Genomic DNA, 17,874 nt, shown 5'->3' with positions numbered 1-17,874 from the left:
AGACGATCTTACGAGATTTTACTACGTGTGAAAAATTTGATCGATACTAGCGACCCCTTACAATATAATATAGTATTTCGTAACACCGCCAATATTACTTGTTAATTATTAAACTTAAATATTATATATTTAATAAAACATACCATCAATTAATGTGCTTCCGGTAAAATTATTAAATTTCTATTAATGTGAACTATAATCATTATAATATATACAAAATTATTTACTATTAAACGACCACTGTCATTTTTTTCAATTGCGAATAAAATAACTAAATAGTTGCGTGGCGCTGATATTCAAAATACTGTAGTACCCTTGAACGTTATAGGAGAATAATATAACGAGAAACATCTGTCATATAAGTTTATATTATCGAACGATAGCGAAGAGACAAAGAAATCGTAATGAAAAAGATATATCAACTTACCAAACGTCGCTCCCAAGTGGATTATTCGGTACGTAGCAAGCTAGAGAACCACGCTGTCCATTCAGCATGGCGAGATGTGTCAAAAACACACACGACGAATCTTCTTTCTTGACGTTTAAACACGCGCGACACTCAACCAATGTCCCGTTCGAAAAGAAAAGATAAGCGACAATTCTATACATTTCATGAATATACACGTTCACGCATCGACAACAGCATCCACACACCTGACACGTACACGCACACGTATAGCCTCGCTGGGAAAAACGTACACACATCAAACATACAATCGCAAAACATACGTGATGTTACATGCATATACATTGGTAGGTTGAACGAAACGAGCGCCGGATTGCCATTTAATATGATATGCGTTTGAATTTGATTCAGGATTGGAAAACCAAGGTAACCTATGTCTGCATTGGAACGATACTGCGGCCGAACTATATACTTTTGCGGCCCAACCGTATGAGAAAAACGATTTTCACGAAAACCCGGTTTCCTGACACAAACTAGTCGATTAAATTAAGAAAGCTAATACAAAAACAAAACGTCATTTCGCCTTACTAACCTATGCGTTGTACGTCAACCGGTTGTCGCGATTACTCAACGAGTTCAAAACATTTCCGCGATACTGACTCGTGCAGATATCACGACGGCTGCCATATTGAAATCTCATTCCGCAAACCACCGACGAAATGCTTATAAAAGAGAGACGATCTTACGAGATTTTACTACGTGTGAAAAATTTGATCGATACTAGCGACCCCTTACAATATAATATAGTATTTCGTAACACCGCCAATATTACTTGTTAATTATTAAACTTAAATATTATATATTTAATAAAACATACCATCAATTAATGTGCTTCCGGTAAAATTATTAAATTTCTATTAATGTGAACTATAATCATTATAATATATACAAAATTATTTACTATTAAACGACCACTGTCATTTTTATTTTATATTATCACAAAACCTATATTTGTTATTCTTCCTCTATTTTATTCAATTTTTTTACTATAATATTTTAATTACACTTTATAATTTTTCAATCGTAATATGAACAGGTATAAATTAAAATAACTTAAATGTCGATATTTGAGAATTTGACACGTCGGTATTGTTCCTATATTATACAAATTATTATTAATCGGTAATGCAACTCTCCTATTTTCATGGTCACAAAAACTTCTAAAATTTGTTTCTCTTTATTGATATTTAATCTATGTTTAAACAAGATGGTAAACTTTCCCGCGTTTCTAACGCATAGTTTGAAGATAGAAGAAAAAAAAATGGTACTGGAGAAACTAGAAATATTGGAGTTTTACAATCAAAGAATGATTATAATACAAAAAATAGCAAAAGGAAAGAAGAAAAATCAGTATAATTGTCATGGTATGTTAATGTAAATGAGAATACTTACTCATATTAATAAATTAAACATTAGTAAGGTTATGTTTTTGTTATTAATTAATTTCTATAATTATAAGATCTAAAAAGGGTAAAATATAATCAAAATACAATCATGAAAATGATTCTTTAATTGGATTTGAGAAGTATCAGGCACAATGTCATTTATTGCGATTCACCAATTATGATAAAACTACAAACTATTTTGTGCTTAATAAATTTTGTTAGGATCAATATTTTAAAAAGTTAAGGAATCATTGAGGAATCAAATCATTGAAGAATGACATTAAAATATTTGCTAGAGAAGAATAAAAAATCTGAAATATTTGCTTTGAAAAAATAAGAAATATATTTTACAAGATATTCCTACATTTCATTTTATATTTTAATATTTAAATAGTTTTCATTTATTTGAATTTAGGAAAATCTGCCAAAAGGAAAATACAGAATAGTAATTCCACATAAAGCTGATAGCAAGCCTGGGCGCATAACAGGATTACATTATTATCCATTACATAAGATAATCAAAATATGCAATAATGCAACTAGATTTGCAATAGTTTACAATATCAATGAAAAATTATTGCACCAATACAATTACGCTATGCTATATTTAGATATGAGAAATTCCAAAAATTTGCAAATGTTAGCGAAGATCACTGAAGTTTCCAAAAGAGATAATGTAAGAACAATCTTTCATAAATTTTTATATTTTAGTTTGAAACAAATTGCTAATGAATTAATGGTATTGATCTAAGTATTATTTTTAAATTATAACTAACCAGTTCTTTTCAAAGGCCTCATATACAGATTGGTTTGGAGGCAACAGCATTTATGATGAAAGAAAAGTCATAAATAATTTATCATAAATAATGACTTTGGTCATGTAAATGGTAAGGATGTTTTTAAAATTTCTGGTGGACCACCACAGTTATTTACGGATTATTATTTCCAAAACATATGGAGTAAGATATTTTGTTGTTTTATAAACTTTGAAGCATAATATAAGAACACAAAACATGCTTTGATAAATGTTTACAGATAATGGAGCATACAAGGAAAATGGAATACATCATAAGATGTAATCAGTAATATGTTCAGAGTTTGTAAAAATTTATCTATTAAAGAAATCTTAAAATTAAATTTTATAAAAGTGATTTAACATATCAAGTTTGTACAAAAGTTATGCATATATTTGATGAATGTATGTGGTATCAAAGTAAGTAGAGAAATACAAATTGAATTTTCCATACTATAAATGAAATAACATAAATAGAATAACTCATCCAAAAGTAATGGATGGAAAAGTAATGGCTTACTACAAATGAATAGTTCCCTTACGAGACTTTATTAAAAGTCTATGCAGTATTAAGAATGAAATATATAATAACAATATGTAAAAATCATGATTTAAAAAAATAAAATTATTTATATAATTGTACTACATCATTTTTTATTTTACATTGTTTTTTAAAAAAATTCTTAGTTCCATTAGCAACTTTACATAAAATGAATTTGATATAATTTTTATAATGTATTTGGTTCATAGCTGTTATACTCGTGTAAACATAAAAGAGACTCATGTCTTTTTTTTTTAAGCTAACTTTTAACATTAAGAAAATGAAAAAACTACTAATTATAAATGTGTAATATAAACAATAATTAAATTACCATTATTAGAATTTGTCTTATTAAAACATATAGTTATAGTTTACTACAAAACAACTGCAAAAGCGTAATACATACTAATCAGATATAGATAATAGCATTTATTGAAGATTATAATAAATTAACCACTAAAAATGAAAATAGAAATTGTTGTGTATTAATGAAGTTTGTCAATGATCTTAATTGTAGATGAGAAATTTTAGTACAATTACTGCATAATCATCCTAATAGTACAAACATCTTATATTTATTAGATATTTTCCTGAAACACTAATATATTTTTAAATTATACAAGAAATTTTATTCTCAATTAACTTAATTTTACTTAATTTATTTGAAATAATAAAGAGTAAAATGGTTGCAGAATTTTTTATAAACGACTATTTTTTTAAAGTTTTCCATTCATTAATAAAATCGAGAAAAATGTAACAACGTGAACGAAATATTGTAATATTGTAATATGATATAATAAATGTATTGAATAGACTATTTATGAATGAACGGTTTACTATGATTAAAACTTGATTAACTTCAATGAACAGTCATTTTTTAAAGTTGCCTATTTATTAATAAATTTATGGAAAAATAATAGTTACATAAGGGAAATGTTGCAATATAGAATTTACAATAGTAGGACTTTCTTGTGTACTCCTTTTATGCATGCAAATTGTGAAAACTTTAAAGAATATTTTATCATTTATTATTTAAATTTATAGTACCTAGCAATTATTTATATCATAGATTAAAACAATTTTAAGAATATAAAATATTTTAATTGTCTAAAATTAATTATAATTTAATTTTAAAATCTCCAAAATTTAATTAAAATGATATATGTACATAACATTTTTTAATCACGATCAGTTGTAAAAATTATTCTGTATTAATATATACTGTTCTATTTATGCTGTTTATCTATATTTTATTATGTCATATATGGACGTATAATAAAAGAAATGAGAATAGAATTGAGAAAACCTTCAAAAGCCTTTTAGATTATTACAAAGATTATTTAGAAAGATTAGACTTATTAGAAGGATTTAACTTTCAACAGTTATTTCAGTTATTGCTTCATAATGTTAATCTGCATTTCGTAAAATGTTATCTTCCATTAATTTAATAAAATTGCAATGTTTACTTATTTTAACCCATGATGTTTAACAAATTTTCGTGAGATAAGACCTAACAACACCAAATATACTGACACTATCTAAATTTTATGAGTGATTTTTCAATTGACGTCATCCGAACCTAACAACACCATAAACAAAACAAACAATTATATCTTACTGCAAATACATGGAACTCCTTCGATAGAATGAATACAATGTTTGATATCAAGTAGATAATACTGGCTTCATAAATTGTTAGAAAGATAGAATTTGTTAGTCTAGGTGTATTCAATTTAGTATAGTGATAAGATTAATTATTATAATAGAGTGTGCTTTCATATTGTGAAATTTAATTATGAACGTTATTAGAATACGAATACACATCGTAAATAACATCTTTCTGTTTTCATCATAAATATACATCATAAACCTTTTCAGTATTTATAATACAAATTATTAATAAGTTATAAGTTTTTTATGTAGATATTGTTTTAATAAGTTAATATTAGTATTTTAGATCAAGAAATAATTTTGGTAAAGTATGTAGCAATTTTATTTTCTTCACGTAATATTAAGTTAGAAATTCAGTAGCAACTAAAGTTTACAAAAATGTTATATATTAATAATGGTATTCACTTAATAATACTTAGCGATATTTATTCATATATGTAGGTAGTATACATATGTAAAATTTACTTTATCATAAATATTTTAATATGGAGGTTGATCACTGATTATTAGTGAAATAGTGACACTTAGAAAATGAAAATGAAAGTTAATAATAGTGAGAAGTTAGATATCATTTTAATTTTAATTTAATTATCTGCTGTGAAAATGGAACAAAAATTACAAATGTGTGCTGTCATCAGATAGCAATTAATATAAGAAAATATTAACATCTTACTTGTGTTCGTGGATCTTTGAATAAATTAATATCTGTAGAGTAAAAGAGTAATGTATTGATTGTAATTTTTTGATAATTTGATGTTAATATACTTTATGCTATATTCTGTATCTGTTTATACTATTTGTGCTCCATTACGTTATTCAAAATTCCCGCCTTTTAATAAGTATAAATGGTGATATAGAATTAAAGTGCCTACGTAAATTAATTAATCAAAGAAATAGTTGAGGAAATAGAAAGTGGTTTTTCTAAAAAATTAAGTATATTATTATGTCATTATCTTTTTAAATATGGACGAATTAAAAACTGTCCGTAATTAGGTGTTTTCTAATAACTTTACATTTTTTTGTAAATGTCTAATTTATTTTCATCTGAATTGAACGTATGTCAAATTAGTGGAGACAGATAAATCTCTCAAATTAAATAAATCAAATAAAAAATTAAGTCAGTATATTAATAAACAGTTTATAATTTTTAAATATAATTAGTAGTTATTTTCTTATTTATTATTTACCTCGTTATTGTAATAATAGTTACTAATAATTCTTTCTTTATTGTTTTTATGTCACCTTCTAATAAAAGGTAACTATTGCAACATATTTTGTTACACTGTTTGACTGACATAATGAATTATCTATCATATGGTGAAAAATAATAATTGTAGATTATCTTTATTTGTTCACTAATATTAATTTTGACTATAATATTACAAATTTCATGAATTTAAATTAAATGTGTAAAATTAATATACTAAAATTATTATAATAATTCTGTGTCATTTAAGGAAATGTGGTAATTGGAGTAAAATAGAAGAAATTGTTAAAAATTTATTACATTAACATCCAAATAAACTAATGATTTAAGAATTTCATAGTTTTCATATATAAGGCTATATGACTCGGATATGACAGAATAAACCATATCAGATACAGAATTGACAATGCTAATGAAAATGTTATTTGAAGATTATCATGTAAATGAAATTAGTCATATGATAACTTTTTAAGTTTAATAAGATTATAGTACATAATTAGACATTTTTTCAAATAAACATATAAGGCTTAGATTGCTTTCATCTGAATCAATATTATAATTACATTCATTAGGATATAATAATTATAAAGTAAGAACATGATAATTAAATAAACATCTAATAACAATATAAAAATATTTTGAAGAGAAATATATATATATTAAAATATATAAAGTTTTCTGAAGCTTATTAATTTCAGATCTCAGAGCCCAAAAATGTACTTGATTAACAATTTTAATATCTAGTTCGAAACATCCTTTCATGCTTATATATAAACATTTATCATACTTAGGTCATATGTACTATCTAACTGTTTATATTCTATTCTTTTATTTAACCACTTATAGCCTCTTTCTCTACAGTTGGCTTCCTTTTCTCAATGTTATTTAACCATTTAACTATCTTTTTGCATTTTCTATTCTCCACTACTTGTTTTAGACTATAAGCATATCATTTCACCTTCTTGCATTTCTTTACTATCTGTTTTAATGTTCTGCATTTCCATTTGCATAATTTATCTTTTCTTTCTCCATCCATTAACTAATATCTGTTGTATTTTCCCATACTGCCACATCTTGTCCTTGCTTTATAGATCTTTCACTCCCTTTATTGTCTTTCTTTATTAAATACTCTTGTGTTCTGTGATATCCTATAAATTTATGCATAACATGGTATTTTGACCTATATATCCTATCATATTACATTTAATTTTTCACTTTTCTATTATGTTCCAACAACGTTTTAGCAACCCTGCTTTACCCTGCCATTAGCCAAGAATTCTTCTGTTGCATCTTTCCCCAGCCTTACTACACACTTGACCTTCATTCTTAATCTCTTTTATCCTTTTTACTGACCTTTGACTTGTCCTTTTCTTTCCACCACTGCCCAAAATAGATTCCAATTAACACTAACAAAAGTAGATCCACAAAAAAGGCAAATAACTTGCCTCCTTTATTTTTTAATTCTATATGTATCACATGATTAAATATGTATACATTGGTATATTATATATCTAAATTGCTTAAATCCTACCCCTGTGTCACTTAAGATCTTCTTTACCTCAAGTTTGGTTTTTAACCTTTCATTAAACAATTTTTCCTTTATTATTGTATAATTGTATAATTAAACTTTATTTTTACAACAAAAATTGTAACCAAAGTTGTAAATTTTGACTTTGGAAAAATCATCCCATTTACTTTCTACTATTATTCTACCATTATAAGTATCATTTAGGTGATAAAATATTTTCCTGTGAAAATTTTTCATATAATCATAAATAATAGAAATATTTGATCTTTCTTTACTTAGTTCAAAAGTACTGTCTATTGAGAGTTATGACAGTACTTACTTTAATATACACATAAAGTTTTAAACTATAACCTTTATTGAATTTGACATTTTCTCGCAATTACTGGTGAATATAAACTAAATATTATTAGTTTGTTTAATATTTTTACTCTTTGAGAATCCAGCACAGAATATGAAAAAGTCTGATTTATTAGGATGAGAAATCTGTGAAAGTATATATGCATTGAAGGCTTTAATAAAGTAACATGTAATTACACAACACAGTATATTTAGCTTTTTTTTTTTTTTTTTGCATATAAGAGATAAAGAGGAATTTCGGATCTAAGAAAATATGCAAGCATTAATGAGATATAAAAATATTAATATTACTATTGCGAAATGAATGTTTCTTTATTTAATTCACGCAGTGAGGCATATGAACCATAGAAGTAAAACAGCATTAATATTTATACTCATAAGAACTACAAAAAGCAAACGATTATTAGTTACTCAGGGATCAAATACATAAGAATGAAGAACAAAAGAAACAAGCATTCAAAGCGAGATACGAAAAAAACAAAACACATACATTCACACACCAGTCTGCAAAGATGTGGTGTTACCTATTAATATCGATCAGCAATTAATGTTAAATTACGGCGAAACATTTGATTTATCAACAATTGCTATTTCTGGTAAATTAATAAGAGAACATTTTGCCAATTTTAGAGAAATAATTGTAAGATCATATTATGGAAAAAATAAATTTTTATTACTATTAGATTCATGAGATGCTACCTGTTGAATATGACTATATTTCATATTGCGCACCATAACTGCGCTTCATAGACGCTCCAGGAACGGCGCTGTTGGCGTTTTTAACAGATGCTTCCCCTACTCCCAGAAGAGCGCTTCGCGCGTTTCACTAATCTCACAGTTTTCGTATGTTAACGAGTATGTTTACATAACTTGTCATATTCATTATATTGTATTGACTTTATTAAAATAAACTATGTGCATTTCGATATCCACTGCCAGATACCATATTCTATCAGTTACCCTAAATATCTTAACACTACTTACCTTAATAATGTATTAACGCATGATAACGGCAATAGCACATAAACTTTAAACATAATTCTACCTTATTGCATTTGGTTACATCAGCCATGCAATGCATATTTTGTTAGACAAATAAAAATGTTCATTAAAAATATTCAAAATACCATAGAAATTTTACAAGCTGATGCCTAAACTGTCCAATTGGGAAGATTACAAGAAAAAATCCCTGTAGGGAAGATTACTCATACATTATCAATTATTAGTAGCATGATATTCGAGAATATGATATGGTATTTATGGCACGCTACAAAATTAATAGTAATATGTTTCCCAGTGGTAATATGAAAAGCTAAATATATACGTAATGCATTAGCATTTATAAAATGTTTACATTGCCAAAAATGCTTATGTTTCAAGTGTTTTTACAACGAATATCATCTTGGGAGTTGTAAAAAACAAATAATGAAAAAAGAGAAACAATTTTATTCCTTGTAAGATTCAAACACCAAAGAACCTTGAGGTAGAAATTTACCAACCATTTACCTTCACTATTGCATCCATTACAATTCATTGAAGAAACTATATATGCATAGAAATTAAATACTTGCATGTTAAACATTTTTATAAATAAGAATATTGACTGTGAGTGAACTTTCACAGCTTAAATATATGAAAAGAACGATTTTTAGGAAAACCCGGCTTCCTGACACGAACTAGTTGACTAAATTAGAAAGACTAACATAAAAACAAAACATTATTTTGCCTTATTAACCTATGCTTGTACGCTAATCAGCCATTACGCTATTGAACAAATTTAAAATACTTCCATAATATTTACTTGTGCATATGCATAGTGGTAGCCATATTGAAATCACATTTCTTAACCATTGACAAAATCCTCATATATAAAGGAAAGACAATCGTGTAAGATTTTGCTACATATGAAAAATTCAATCGATAATAGTGATTCCTTTATAAAATAATGAAGTATTTCATAACACCGTAATTGTTATTTGTTAATTATTAAGCTCACCAATTACTCACAAATACATTATTAAAAATATCACTTAACATACCTTCGATAAAACTATTAAATTTTTATCTATTAAAACTATATTCATAAAAGATTATTTATGATTAAATGATCATTATTATTTTTATTTTACATTATTGTAAATCTAATTCTTGTCTTTCTTTTTCTATACTATTCAGTCATTTTCTTATAATTTTGTAATCATAATATTTGTTTTTATAAATTAGAATATATTGAATATCAATATTTGAGAATTTAATACGTTGACATCGTTCCTATATTATTAAAAATTGTTATTAATTGGTAATGCAAATCTCCTATTTTTGCTGTCACAAAACTTACCAAACTTGCTTCTCTTTATTGATAGTTAATCTATGTTTAAATAAGACAAATTTTTCCCACGTTTCTAATTCAAAGTTTAAAGATGGGAGGTGAAAATGGTGCGGAAGAACCTATGGATGTTGAAATTATGCCATCAACGAGTGGTTATAACATAAAAAATAAAGAAAAAGAGGGAAAGTCAGGACATTTACCATGGTATGTTAGAGTAAAACGAAATGCTCGTTTGTATAAGTAAATTAAATGTTTTTGAGGTTATTCTTTTATATTGTCGTTAATTTGTAGAATGAAAGGAGAGTTAAATATAAACAAGGCATAAAAATTAAAATAATTTTTTATTTAGGATTGAAAAACATCGGCCACAAGTATTTTCTGAAATTGTTGGCAATGAGGACACAGTATCCAGACTCTCAGTTTTTGCTCAACATGGAAATTGCCCTAATATCATTATTGCTGGTCCACCAGGAGTTGGTAAAACTACAACTATATTATGTTTAGCACGTATTTTATTAGGACCAACATTTAAGGAAGCTGTATTAGAATTGAATGCTTCAAATGAACGAGGAATAGATGTAGTGAGAAATAAAATTAAAATGTTTGCTCAGAAAAAGGTAAAAGTATTTCATATGTTTTATTAGATATTCTCATACTTTATGCTTTCATTTTAATAAATAGTTTTTGTTTATTTAAATTTAGGTAAATCTGCCAAAAGGAAAACATAAGATAATAATTTTAGATGAAGCTGATAGCATGACTGAGGGTGCACAGCAGGCATTACGTAGGACAATGGAAATATACAGTAATACAACTAGGTTTGCATTAGCTTGTAATACCAGTGAAAAAATTATTGAACCAATACAATCACGCTGTGCTATGTTAAGATATGGGAAATTATCAGATGCACAAATTTTGGCAAAAATCATTGAAGTTTGTACGAAAGAAAATGTAAGGTCAATCTTTAATGAACTTTTAGTTAGAATGAAATTACTAATGAATTAATATTAATGACATAAGTGTGATTTTTAAATTAAATTAACCAGGTTTCATATACAGATGATGGTTTAGAAGCAATAGTATTTACTGCACAAGGTGATATGAGACAGGCCCTAAATAACTTACAGTCAACAAGTAATGGTTTTGGTCACGTAAATAGTGAAAATGTTTTTAAAGTATGTGATGAACCACATCCATTACTTGTTAAAGAAATGCTTGAATTTTGCACACAGGCTAATATTTCAAAATCATATGGAGTAAGATATTTTGATACATTATTAACTTTTGTTTAGTATATTATAAGAATACTAAATATGTTTTAATGAATATTTGTAGGTAATGGAACATTTATGGAAAATGGGATACTCTGCAGAAGACTTAATCCGTAACATATTCAGAGTTTGTAAAAATTTACCTATCGATGAAACATTAAAATTAGATTTTATTAAAGTAAGTTAAAATATATTTAATGAACGTTTTATACAGTATTAATGTAAGTATTAAAATACGAATTTGAGTTGTTCATTTCAGGAAATTGGAATAACTCATTTAGGAATAGTGGATGGAATTGATAGTTTGCTGCAAATTAATAGTCTCCTTGCTAGACTTTGTAAAAGGGCTATGCAGTCGTAACAGTGAAATGTATAATAACAATATGTAAAAATCGTGATTTAAGAAAATAAAACTATTTATATATTTGTATTATATAATTTTTTTATTTCAAAATTTTTTTTTTAGAAATGATGATCATTTCAAATATGTAAACTAATATTCCTTAAAAAGTTCATACTTCGACTAGCAATTGATAAAAAATGAATTTAATGTTTATATAATATATATGTATCAAAGCTACTTTAATCACGTGGAAGTAAAAAAGATTCGTGTTTCTACACTAATACTTATAACAATACATTAAATTAGTGAATATAAGTGTACGCTTTATGTACTTTGTACGAAATATTTGTGTAATATTTAAAGCAAAATTATTCTTATTATATAATTGATTACTTTGAACATTTATATTTATATTATGAAATTTGAGATGAATGTATATAACAAAATCGAATCGTCCAACGATTATCAGTCAGTATAATTAAACTTACAGTTTTAAATTGGATATAAAAATAGTGTACGAATAAATTCAAAATAATTCAGTCTTTTTCGGTGCAGTAAGAAATTTAAAGATATTATTTTGTATTTATATACATAATATAAAAATCTTCATAACTTATGGAAAATTTTTTCTGTAATAATGGAGACCATCAAAGATTCAATATTAATAATACTCAAATATTCATAGTATAATTAATCAAAAAAATTCATAAAATATGTATAACATGCAGTATTTTGATATTTCAAATATCATTTACATTGTAATTGTTTTTTTTTTTTTTTTTTTTTTTTTTCTTAACACCATTTTTCCATCGTAACAGGTGCTAAATGTGGTCGTGGTTTAGGGGAAGGCCATCGTAATGCACTTTGACAAGATTCTGCTCTGGAGGGTGTCCTTGGAGGAGGTTGAGGTGGATTAGAATGCGAATCTTGTGTTTGATTATTTATTTCGCCATTAGTTTCCGGTCGAGTACTTTTTTCCGTTGGTGGATCACCTTTATGATTTCTCTTTGTCGGTTTTTTGGTTACGTCGTGAAGTGCAGCTGGTGGCGCACTTTCTACGGATTGAAGACTAGCTGCACGATGAAGGGACAGCCGAAGCGGCTTTTTCGGTGGCGCTGGTCGAGATTTCGATTCTTGAGAGCTATATACCACTGACAAATCAGAATTCTCTGATGCCCGTGATTGAGAATCCTGAAACAATAAATAACCTTTAAAAATTAAGTTTTCTATTTTAATTTTGCGAATAGATATGTAACTAATTTTAACCCTTAGAGTAATAAAATTAAATTATTAATTAGCTTCTATGTAGTTGTAATTCTATTTGTGTGCTAATATATAGTTTATAATACCTATTAAATGTTTCATATTCTTGGCACAACATTAAGTAATGGGAATTGTCCTTACAAAAAAGGAAAATATGAAAATAGAAATATGTACTATTAATATTTTGGTTACTGCATGTTATCAAATGTTAAAAACAATATTTGCGAAAGCATTAGCAAGTGTTTAGAATATTTAATCAAATAATTTTCAGTTTTAAGATATATTTATTTTCTCATATTTTTGCATATTAAGAGCAAAAAATTATTATATATTAAGTATTTAATACCTGTTTTTCTTTTAATTTAAAAACAAATCATCGAAGTTAATATCTGTAGTTGTTTCGAAAAATGTAATTCGTAATACATATTTGAGTTATCCTAACAAATTACATTTAAAAATGTATTTTACAAATTCGGAAAATTAAGAACCGTGGTTATTCATAATCATTTGCAATTTTTTGCAAATTAATGATATTGTATAATCATTGATATCAAATAAAAAAAATAAGTTTATCGTTAAATTATATTTTCCAAAAACATGTCACAAAATTCCATAATTGCTATATAATAATCATAATTATAATTTTAAGTAGATGTATTCTTGAAGTAGTAAGTAGCTTTGATCTACAAAATAATAGCCAGTTTCTATGAGGTGTATAACAGTTAACAAAGTAAAATCAGAAAAATTAGTTAGTTAAAGTCAAAGACTGAAATTATTTAACTAATAGGAAATTAAAAATTGTGATGGATTATCTGTTATAATGGAGACACTGTAGCAATGACGATATTTACTATTAATACAGTTAATGTACTATATTTATATATAGGGTAGCCCAATAATTTTGGATACCTCTGATATTTTCAAGACATGGAAAAACTTTATATACAAAATTTGTATAGTATAACAAATTGCGCGTGACTAATTAAGATTAAATGTTTTTTCGACGCATAAGTTTTCAGAATTAAATCACAATACAGGGGGTTAAATATTGTAACGAAGTATCAATTTTGTTAATTTCTACTTAAACAAACGACGTTTAATAGAAGAGAATGTGATTGTGCTATTATTAAAAAATTCTATTATCCGAGTACTTTTGTGTCCTTATTAATTGAAATATAGTAATTGGTACTGTATAGTATAATATTTAACAGATAGAATAACATTTAAAATTTTGCACTTACAAACAATTATTTCTCGCACATTATAAACAATGTAGATATTTAAACTACGAAAAATTATTGTGTCATTCTGCATAATTATTTTTATGTAATGTATATTAACCGAAGATTAAACAATTTTCTTAAAAAAAAAAAAAAGAAAAAATTTATTAGTATCTACAAATATTTAAAGAAATAAAAATGAAATGGAAGAAAAAATAGTATCGAATGGATTGAATATAAGTTGGAGAGCGACTTCAAAAGTATTTTAAAGTTACCTTGGTAATTATAACTTTCAATCGAATCGAGATATTGGAATAAATCTCGCGGTAAAAAATAGTAGAAACTTCAAGCTTTTCAATATATCTTTTAAATAAACTTTGTATGTCTTTTTAATCTTCTTGTTGAGCAAAGGAAGGTAGAAAAATTGTAACTTCTTAAAGAAGTATCGCTGAAGATTGAATAAAAGTTTCAAAATAATATCTTGAAGCTATTAATTTAGATATTTTCAAATTGTTAAATACAGGATACACATTTAGAATTAATAATAAACTGCTTTAAAATGGTAAAATAAAAAGAGAGTAATATTATTTATGTACTGTTAAAATTCAAAATACCGAATAATTATAAACATTTATGTGGAAAAGTGGTACTAGATAGTATTAGATTTTAAAAGACCAATACTAATATTAATTATTATTTTTAACATCAAAGTGGATATACTTGTTGAATAAAAAGTCTGAATTATAATTCTACATTGATAAATAACAGTAACATTTGGAATATATTTGTTATTTAACAGATGTATTTACACTATAGCAGTGTTTTTTATACTTATTAAGAATCGAGTGATTCATTATATGAGATTTAACGAGATTTAATTAACCTTTTGCACTCGAGAGGCGATCTTCAGTCACCATTTATATTAAATTATATAAATATTATATAATATATTAAATTTAAGATAATGTACTAGTGTGCAAGGTATTGAAATTAAATAATTCTATGTGTTAATTATTACACGATTTTCTAAAAAATATTGTCGGCTTTATGGTAGAAATTTTTTGAATTTCTACTCTTCTACAGCAAAAAAATTGTCGCGTGTAAAAGGTTAACAAAATTTCGATTTCACGTTTGGAACTTCGGAGAAATGGTACCTTTAAGATCCTTTTCTACAAATTTATTAAGCTTATCAATTTTTAAGATTGCAAATATATTTCTAACTTTTATAACATATTTTTATGCAATTTTCGGGCAAGGAGAAGGATGGCTGAAGGGGATAGAGGATAGGAGAAGGCAAGAGGGATGAGAGGTAGGAAGAAGATAAAGAGGAGAACACGGATTTTGGGAGGAAAAGGTAGAAGAGGACGAAGAAGCAGGAAGAAACGGGGCGGTAAGGGACAAGTGTATAAAAGAGGAAAAGGAGAAACAATGGTACAAAGGGAAAACCAAAGATGAGGGGTGGGATAATATATGGCTTAGGTGTGTAAATAAGAGTATGTTTATGTTAGGTTAGGTTAAGTTATTATTATGGTTGTATCATAGACTGTTATATCGTTAACACGTTCACTGCCATGGGGGTCACCGGTGACCGGTACTCAACTTGGCGGTGGCGCCACGGGCGCCACCGGTGACCGGCGACGCGACCATTAGTAAAAATACATAATTAGAGTAAATATCGATACTGATAAATTTTTAAATAGTACCATTGTTACTATAATAGTTCGAAGAAATTAATGCCATACAGAACATGCAAAAATAATTTTATTTATACAAAGAAAAGGTGAACCAAAACAGTCGGCACAATATGTCGCCACTTTTTTAGTGCAATTCTTTGCTCTCATTCTTCCTAGCTGATTTGAATTATTTTCATAGCGCACTTTGCAAAATCGCCTTACATTTCGCACACTTCCAGGTTTCTTTTTAAATTCGTGACGACGTTTTTTCTGTGCGTAATTGCTCGATGAAATGCAATCTTCGTGATCAGAACATTTCACTAAATACATCGCTAACTTCATCCTAAAATCGGGAATTGAAATATTTTTTCGAGTTGCTTGTTAAACAATTGATAATGGCAAAAATGGTCTACAGCACCGCGGGGGTCCCCGGTGACCCCCACCACGAAAAATACATTAAACCCGATTACACAACTCACCTTATCTGCTGTAAATAATATTTCAACGTAATATGCATCGCATAATAAAATATTCATGTTGGCGCCATGGGCAAACCACGTAAAATGCGCGTGGCAGTCAACGTGTTAATACTGTATTGTTGTTATAGTAGTTATATATTTTGTATAAAATAAGCAATATGTATGGAGGATAAGGAGAGACGGAACCCTAGTAATCCAATAGGAAAACAATAAACATTTATCTATCTATCTATCTTTAAGCAATTTTCACCAATTTATGACGACCATTTTTTATCGAGAGACAATAAAAACCGTAAGAATTTAATTTCTTTGTTTAAAATTAGACGTCGAACATGACACCACAGCTTGACCTTTTTCTTCGAAGGTTAATCGAATCAATTCAATCAATTTAATCACTGTAATTAACGCAATGTAACGATACTTTAAAGTTCAATAAAAATTAGTTTAATGATACCTGTAATCGATAGTATGTTGGTTCGGAATCGAAGTCTAAGGGTTGTACTTGAGAAGAATTCTTTCGATTCTTAGATAAGTGTTCCATGGCTGACTCCACGCGCGGTGGTCTTCTACGCTGTAATTGCGACTGTATTTGCGTTTGCTTACAATCCAAACTCGCCGTTGATCTGGTTAAAGGAAATCCTTGGTGCTTTTGTTTATTTCGTGATTTATGGTGCCCATTGGAAATGCTAGCCGACGAGGAATCGAATTCGTTCGACACTTTCACGTCTAGCGAACGCTTCGAGTGGTCACTGTGTCTGCTTCTTACAGTTGGCAGACTCTGCCGCAGTTCCATCGAGTTTCTCACATTCAGGCCAGGAAGATTTGCAACCAATGCAGTTACCTGTGGTCCCTTTTGGAAAACCTGTAGGACAAAGAGGGAACTTGATTAGGTATCAAAGAATTGCAGATATTCTCATATAAATGGTATTTTTACGATATCTTTTAGCTCTAATATGATTCAAGAGTTGCGAGAATTTTCTCACAAAATAGGATTTCTGTAACACGATTCGAGAATTGGACGAATTTTTGTATATGACTTGGAAATTGAGAAATCGTTGTTTAACACGGTTTGAGAATCGAGAAATCTCCTTATAGCGCGGTTTGAGAATTGAAAAGTTCCTGTATAGCACGATTCGAAAATTGAGGAATCTCTTTATAACACGGTCCGAGAATCGGGAAATCCTCTTATAACACGGATTGTAAATCGAGAAATTTTTTTATAATACGGTTCGAAAATCGAGAAATCCCCCTATAGCACGATTCGAAAATTAGAAAATCCCTTTATAACATGGTTCGAGAATTGAGAAATGCCCTTATAACACGGTTCGGGAATTGAAAAGTCTCTGTA

The 17,874-nt window shown here is 27.4% G+C and overlaps 2 protein-coding genes across 2 annotated transcripts in view; one reads left to right on the top strand and one right to left on the bottom strand.

Annotated features, from left to right (window-relative positions):
- The first annotated feature begins 10,362 nt into the window (after window positions 1-10,362).
- Window positions 10,363-11,909, top strand: RfC4 (replication factor C subunit RfC4). The gene is made up of 6 exons (XM_017901575.1): window positions 10,363-10,481; window positions 10,627-10,894; window positions 10,980-11,228; window positions 11,324-11,533; window positions 11,613-11,726; window positions 11,808-11,909. Exons 1-6 carry the CDS (start codon window positions 10,369-10,371, stop codon window positions 11,907-11,909), a joined length of 1,056 nt encoding a protein of 351 aa, XP_017757064.1. The 5' UTR covers window positions 10,363-10,368.
- Window positions 11,910-12,683: 774 nt separating this feature from the next.
- sprt (PDZ domain-containing protein sprite) overlaps window positions 12,684-17,874 on the bottom strand; it is a 55,039-nt gene continuing 49,848 nt past the window's right edge. The window contains exons 9-10 of the mRNA XM_017901579.1: window positions 16,981-17,388; window positions 12,684-13,082 (exon numbers count right to left, since the gene is read on the bottom strand). Coding sequence (XP_017757068.1) covers window positions 12,684-13,082; window positions 16,981-17,388 — 807 coding nt within the window. The remainder of the gene's footprint in view (window positions 13,083-16,980; window positions 17,389-17,874) is intronic.

This window comes from Eufriesea mexicana, unplaced genomic scaffold (assembly GCF_001483705.2).
Source record: "Eufriesea mexicana isolate 0111107269 unplaced genomic scaffold, ASM148370v2 scaffold1674, whole genome shotgun sequence".
Taxonomy (NCBI): Eukaryota; Metazoa; Arthropoda; class Insecta; order Hymenoptera; family Apidae; genus Eufriesea; species Eufriesea mexicana.
Note: the sequence above shows the minus strand (reverse complement) of the source record. Positions and strands in the feature narration are given on the sequence as shown.

Bases quoted from the DNA above. Each gene is read 5' to 3' on its own strand.
- RfC4 (XM_017901575.1), top strand. From the start codon at position 10,369: ATGGGAGGTGAAAATGGTGCGGAAGAACCTATGGATGTTGAAATTATG. The intron at 10,482-10,626 runs GTATGTTAGAGT...TTTTTTATTTAG, and splicing joins AAGTCAGGACATTTACCATG to GATTGAAAAACATCGGCCAC. The intron at 11,229-11,323 runs GTAAGGTCAATC...TAAATTAACCAG, and splicing joins AAGTTTGTACGAAAGAAAAT to GTTTCATATACAGATGATGG.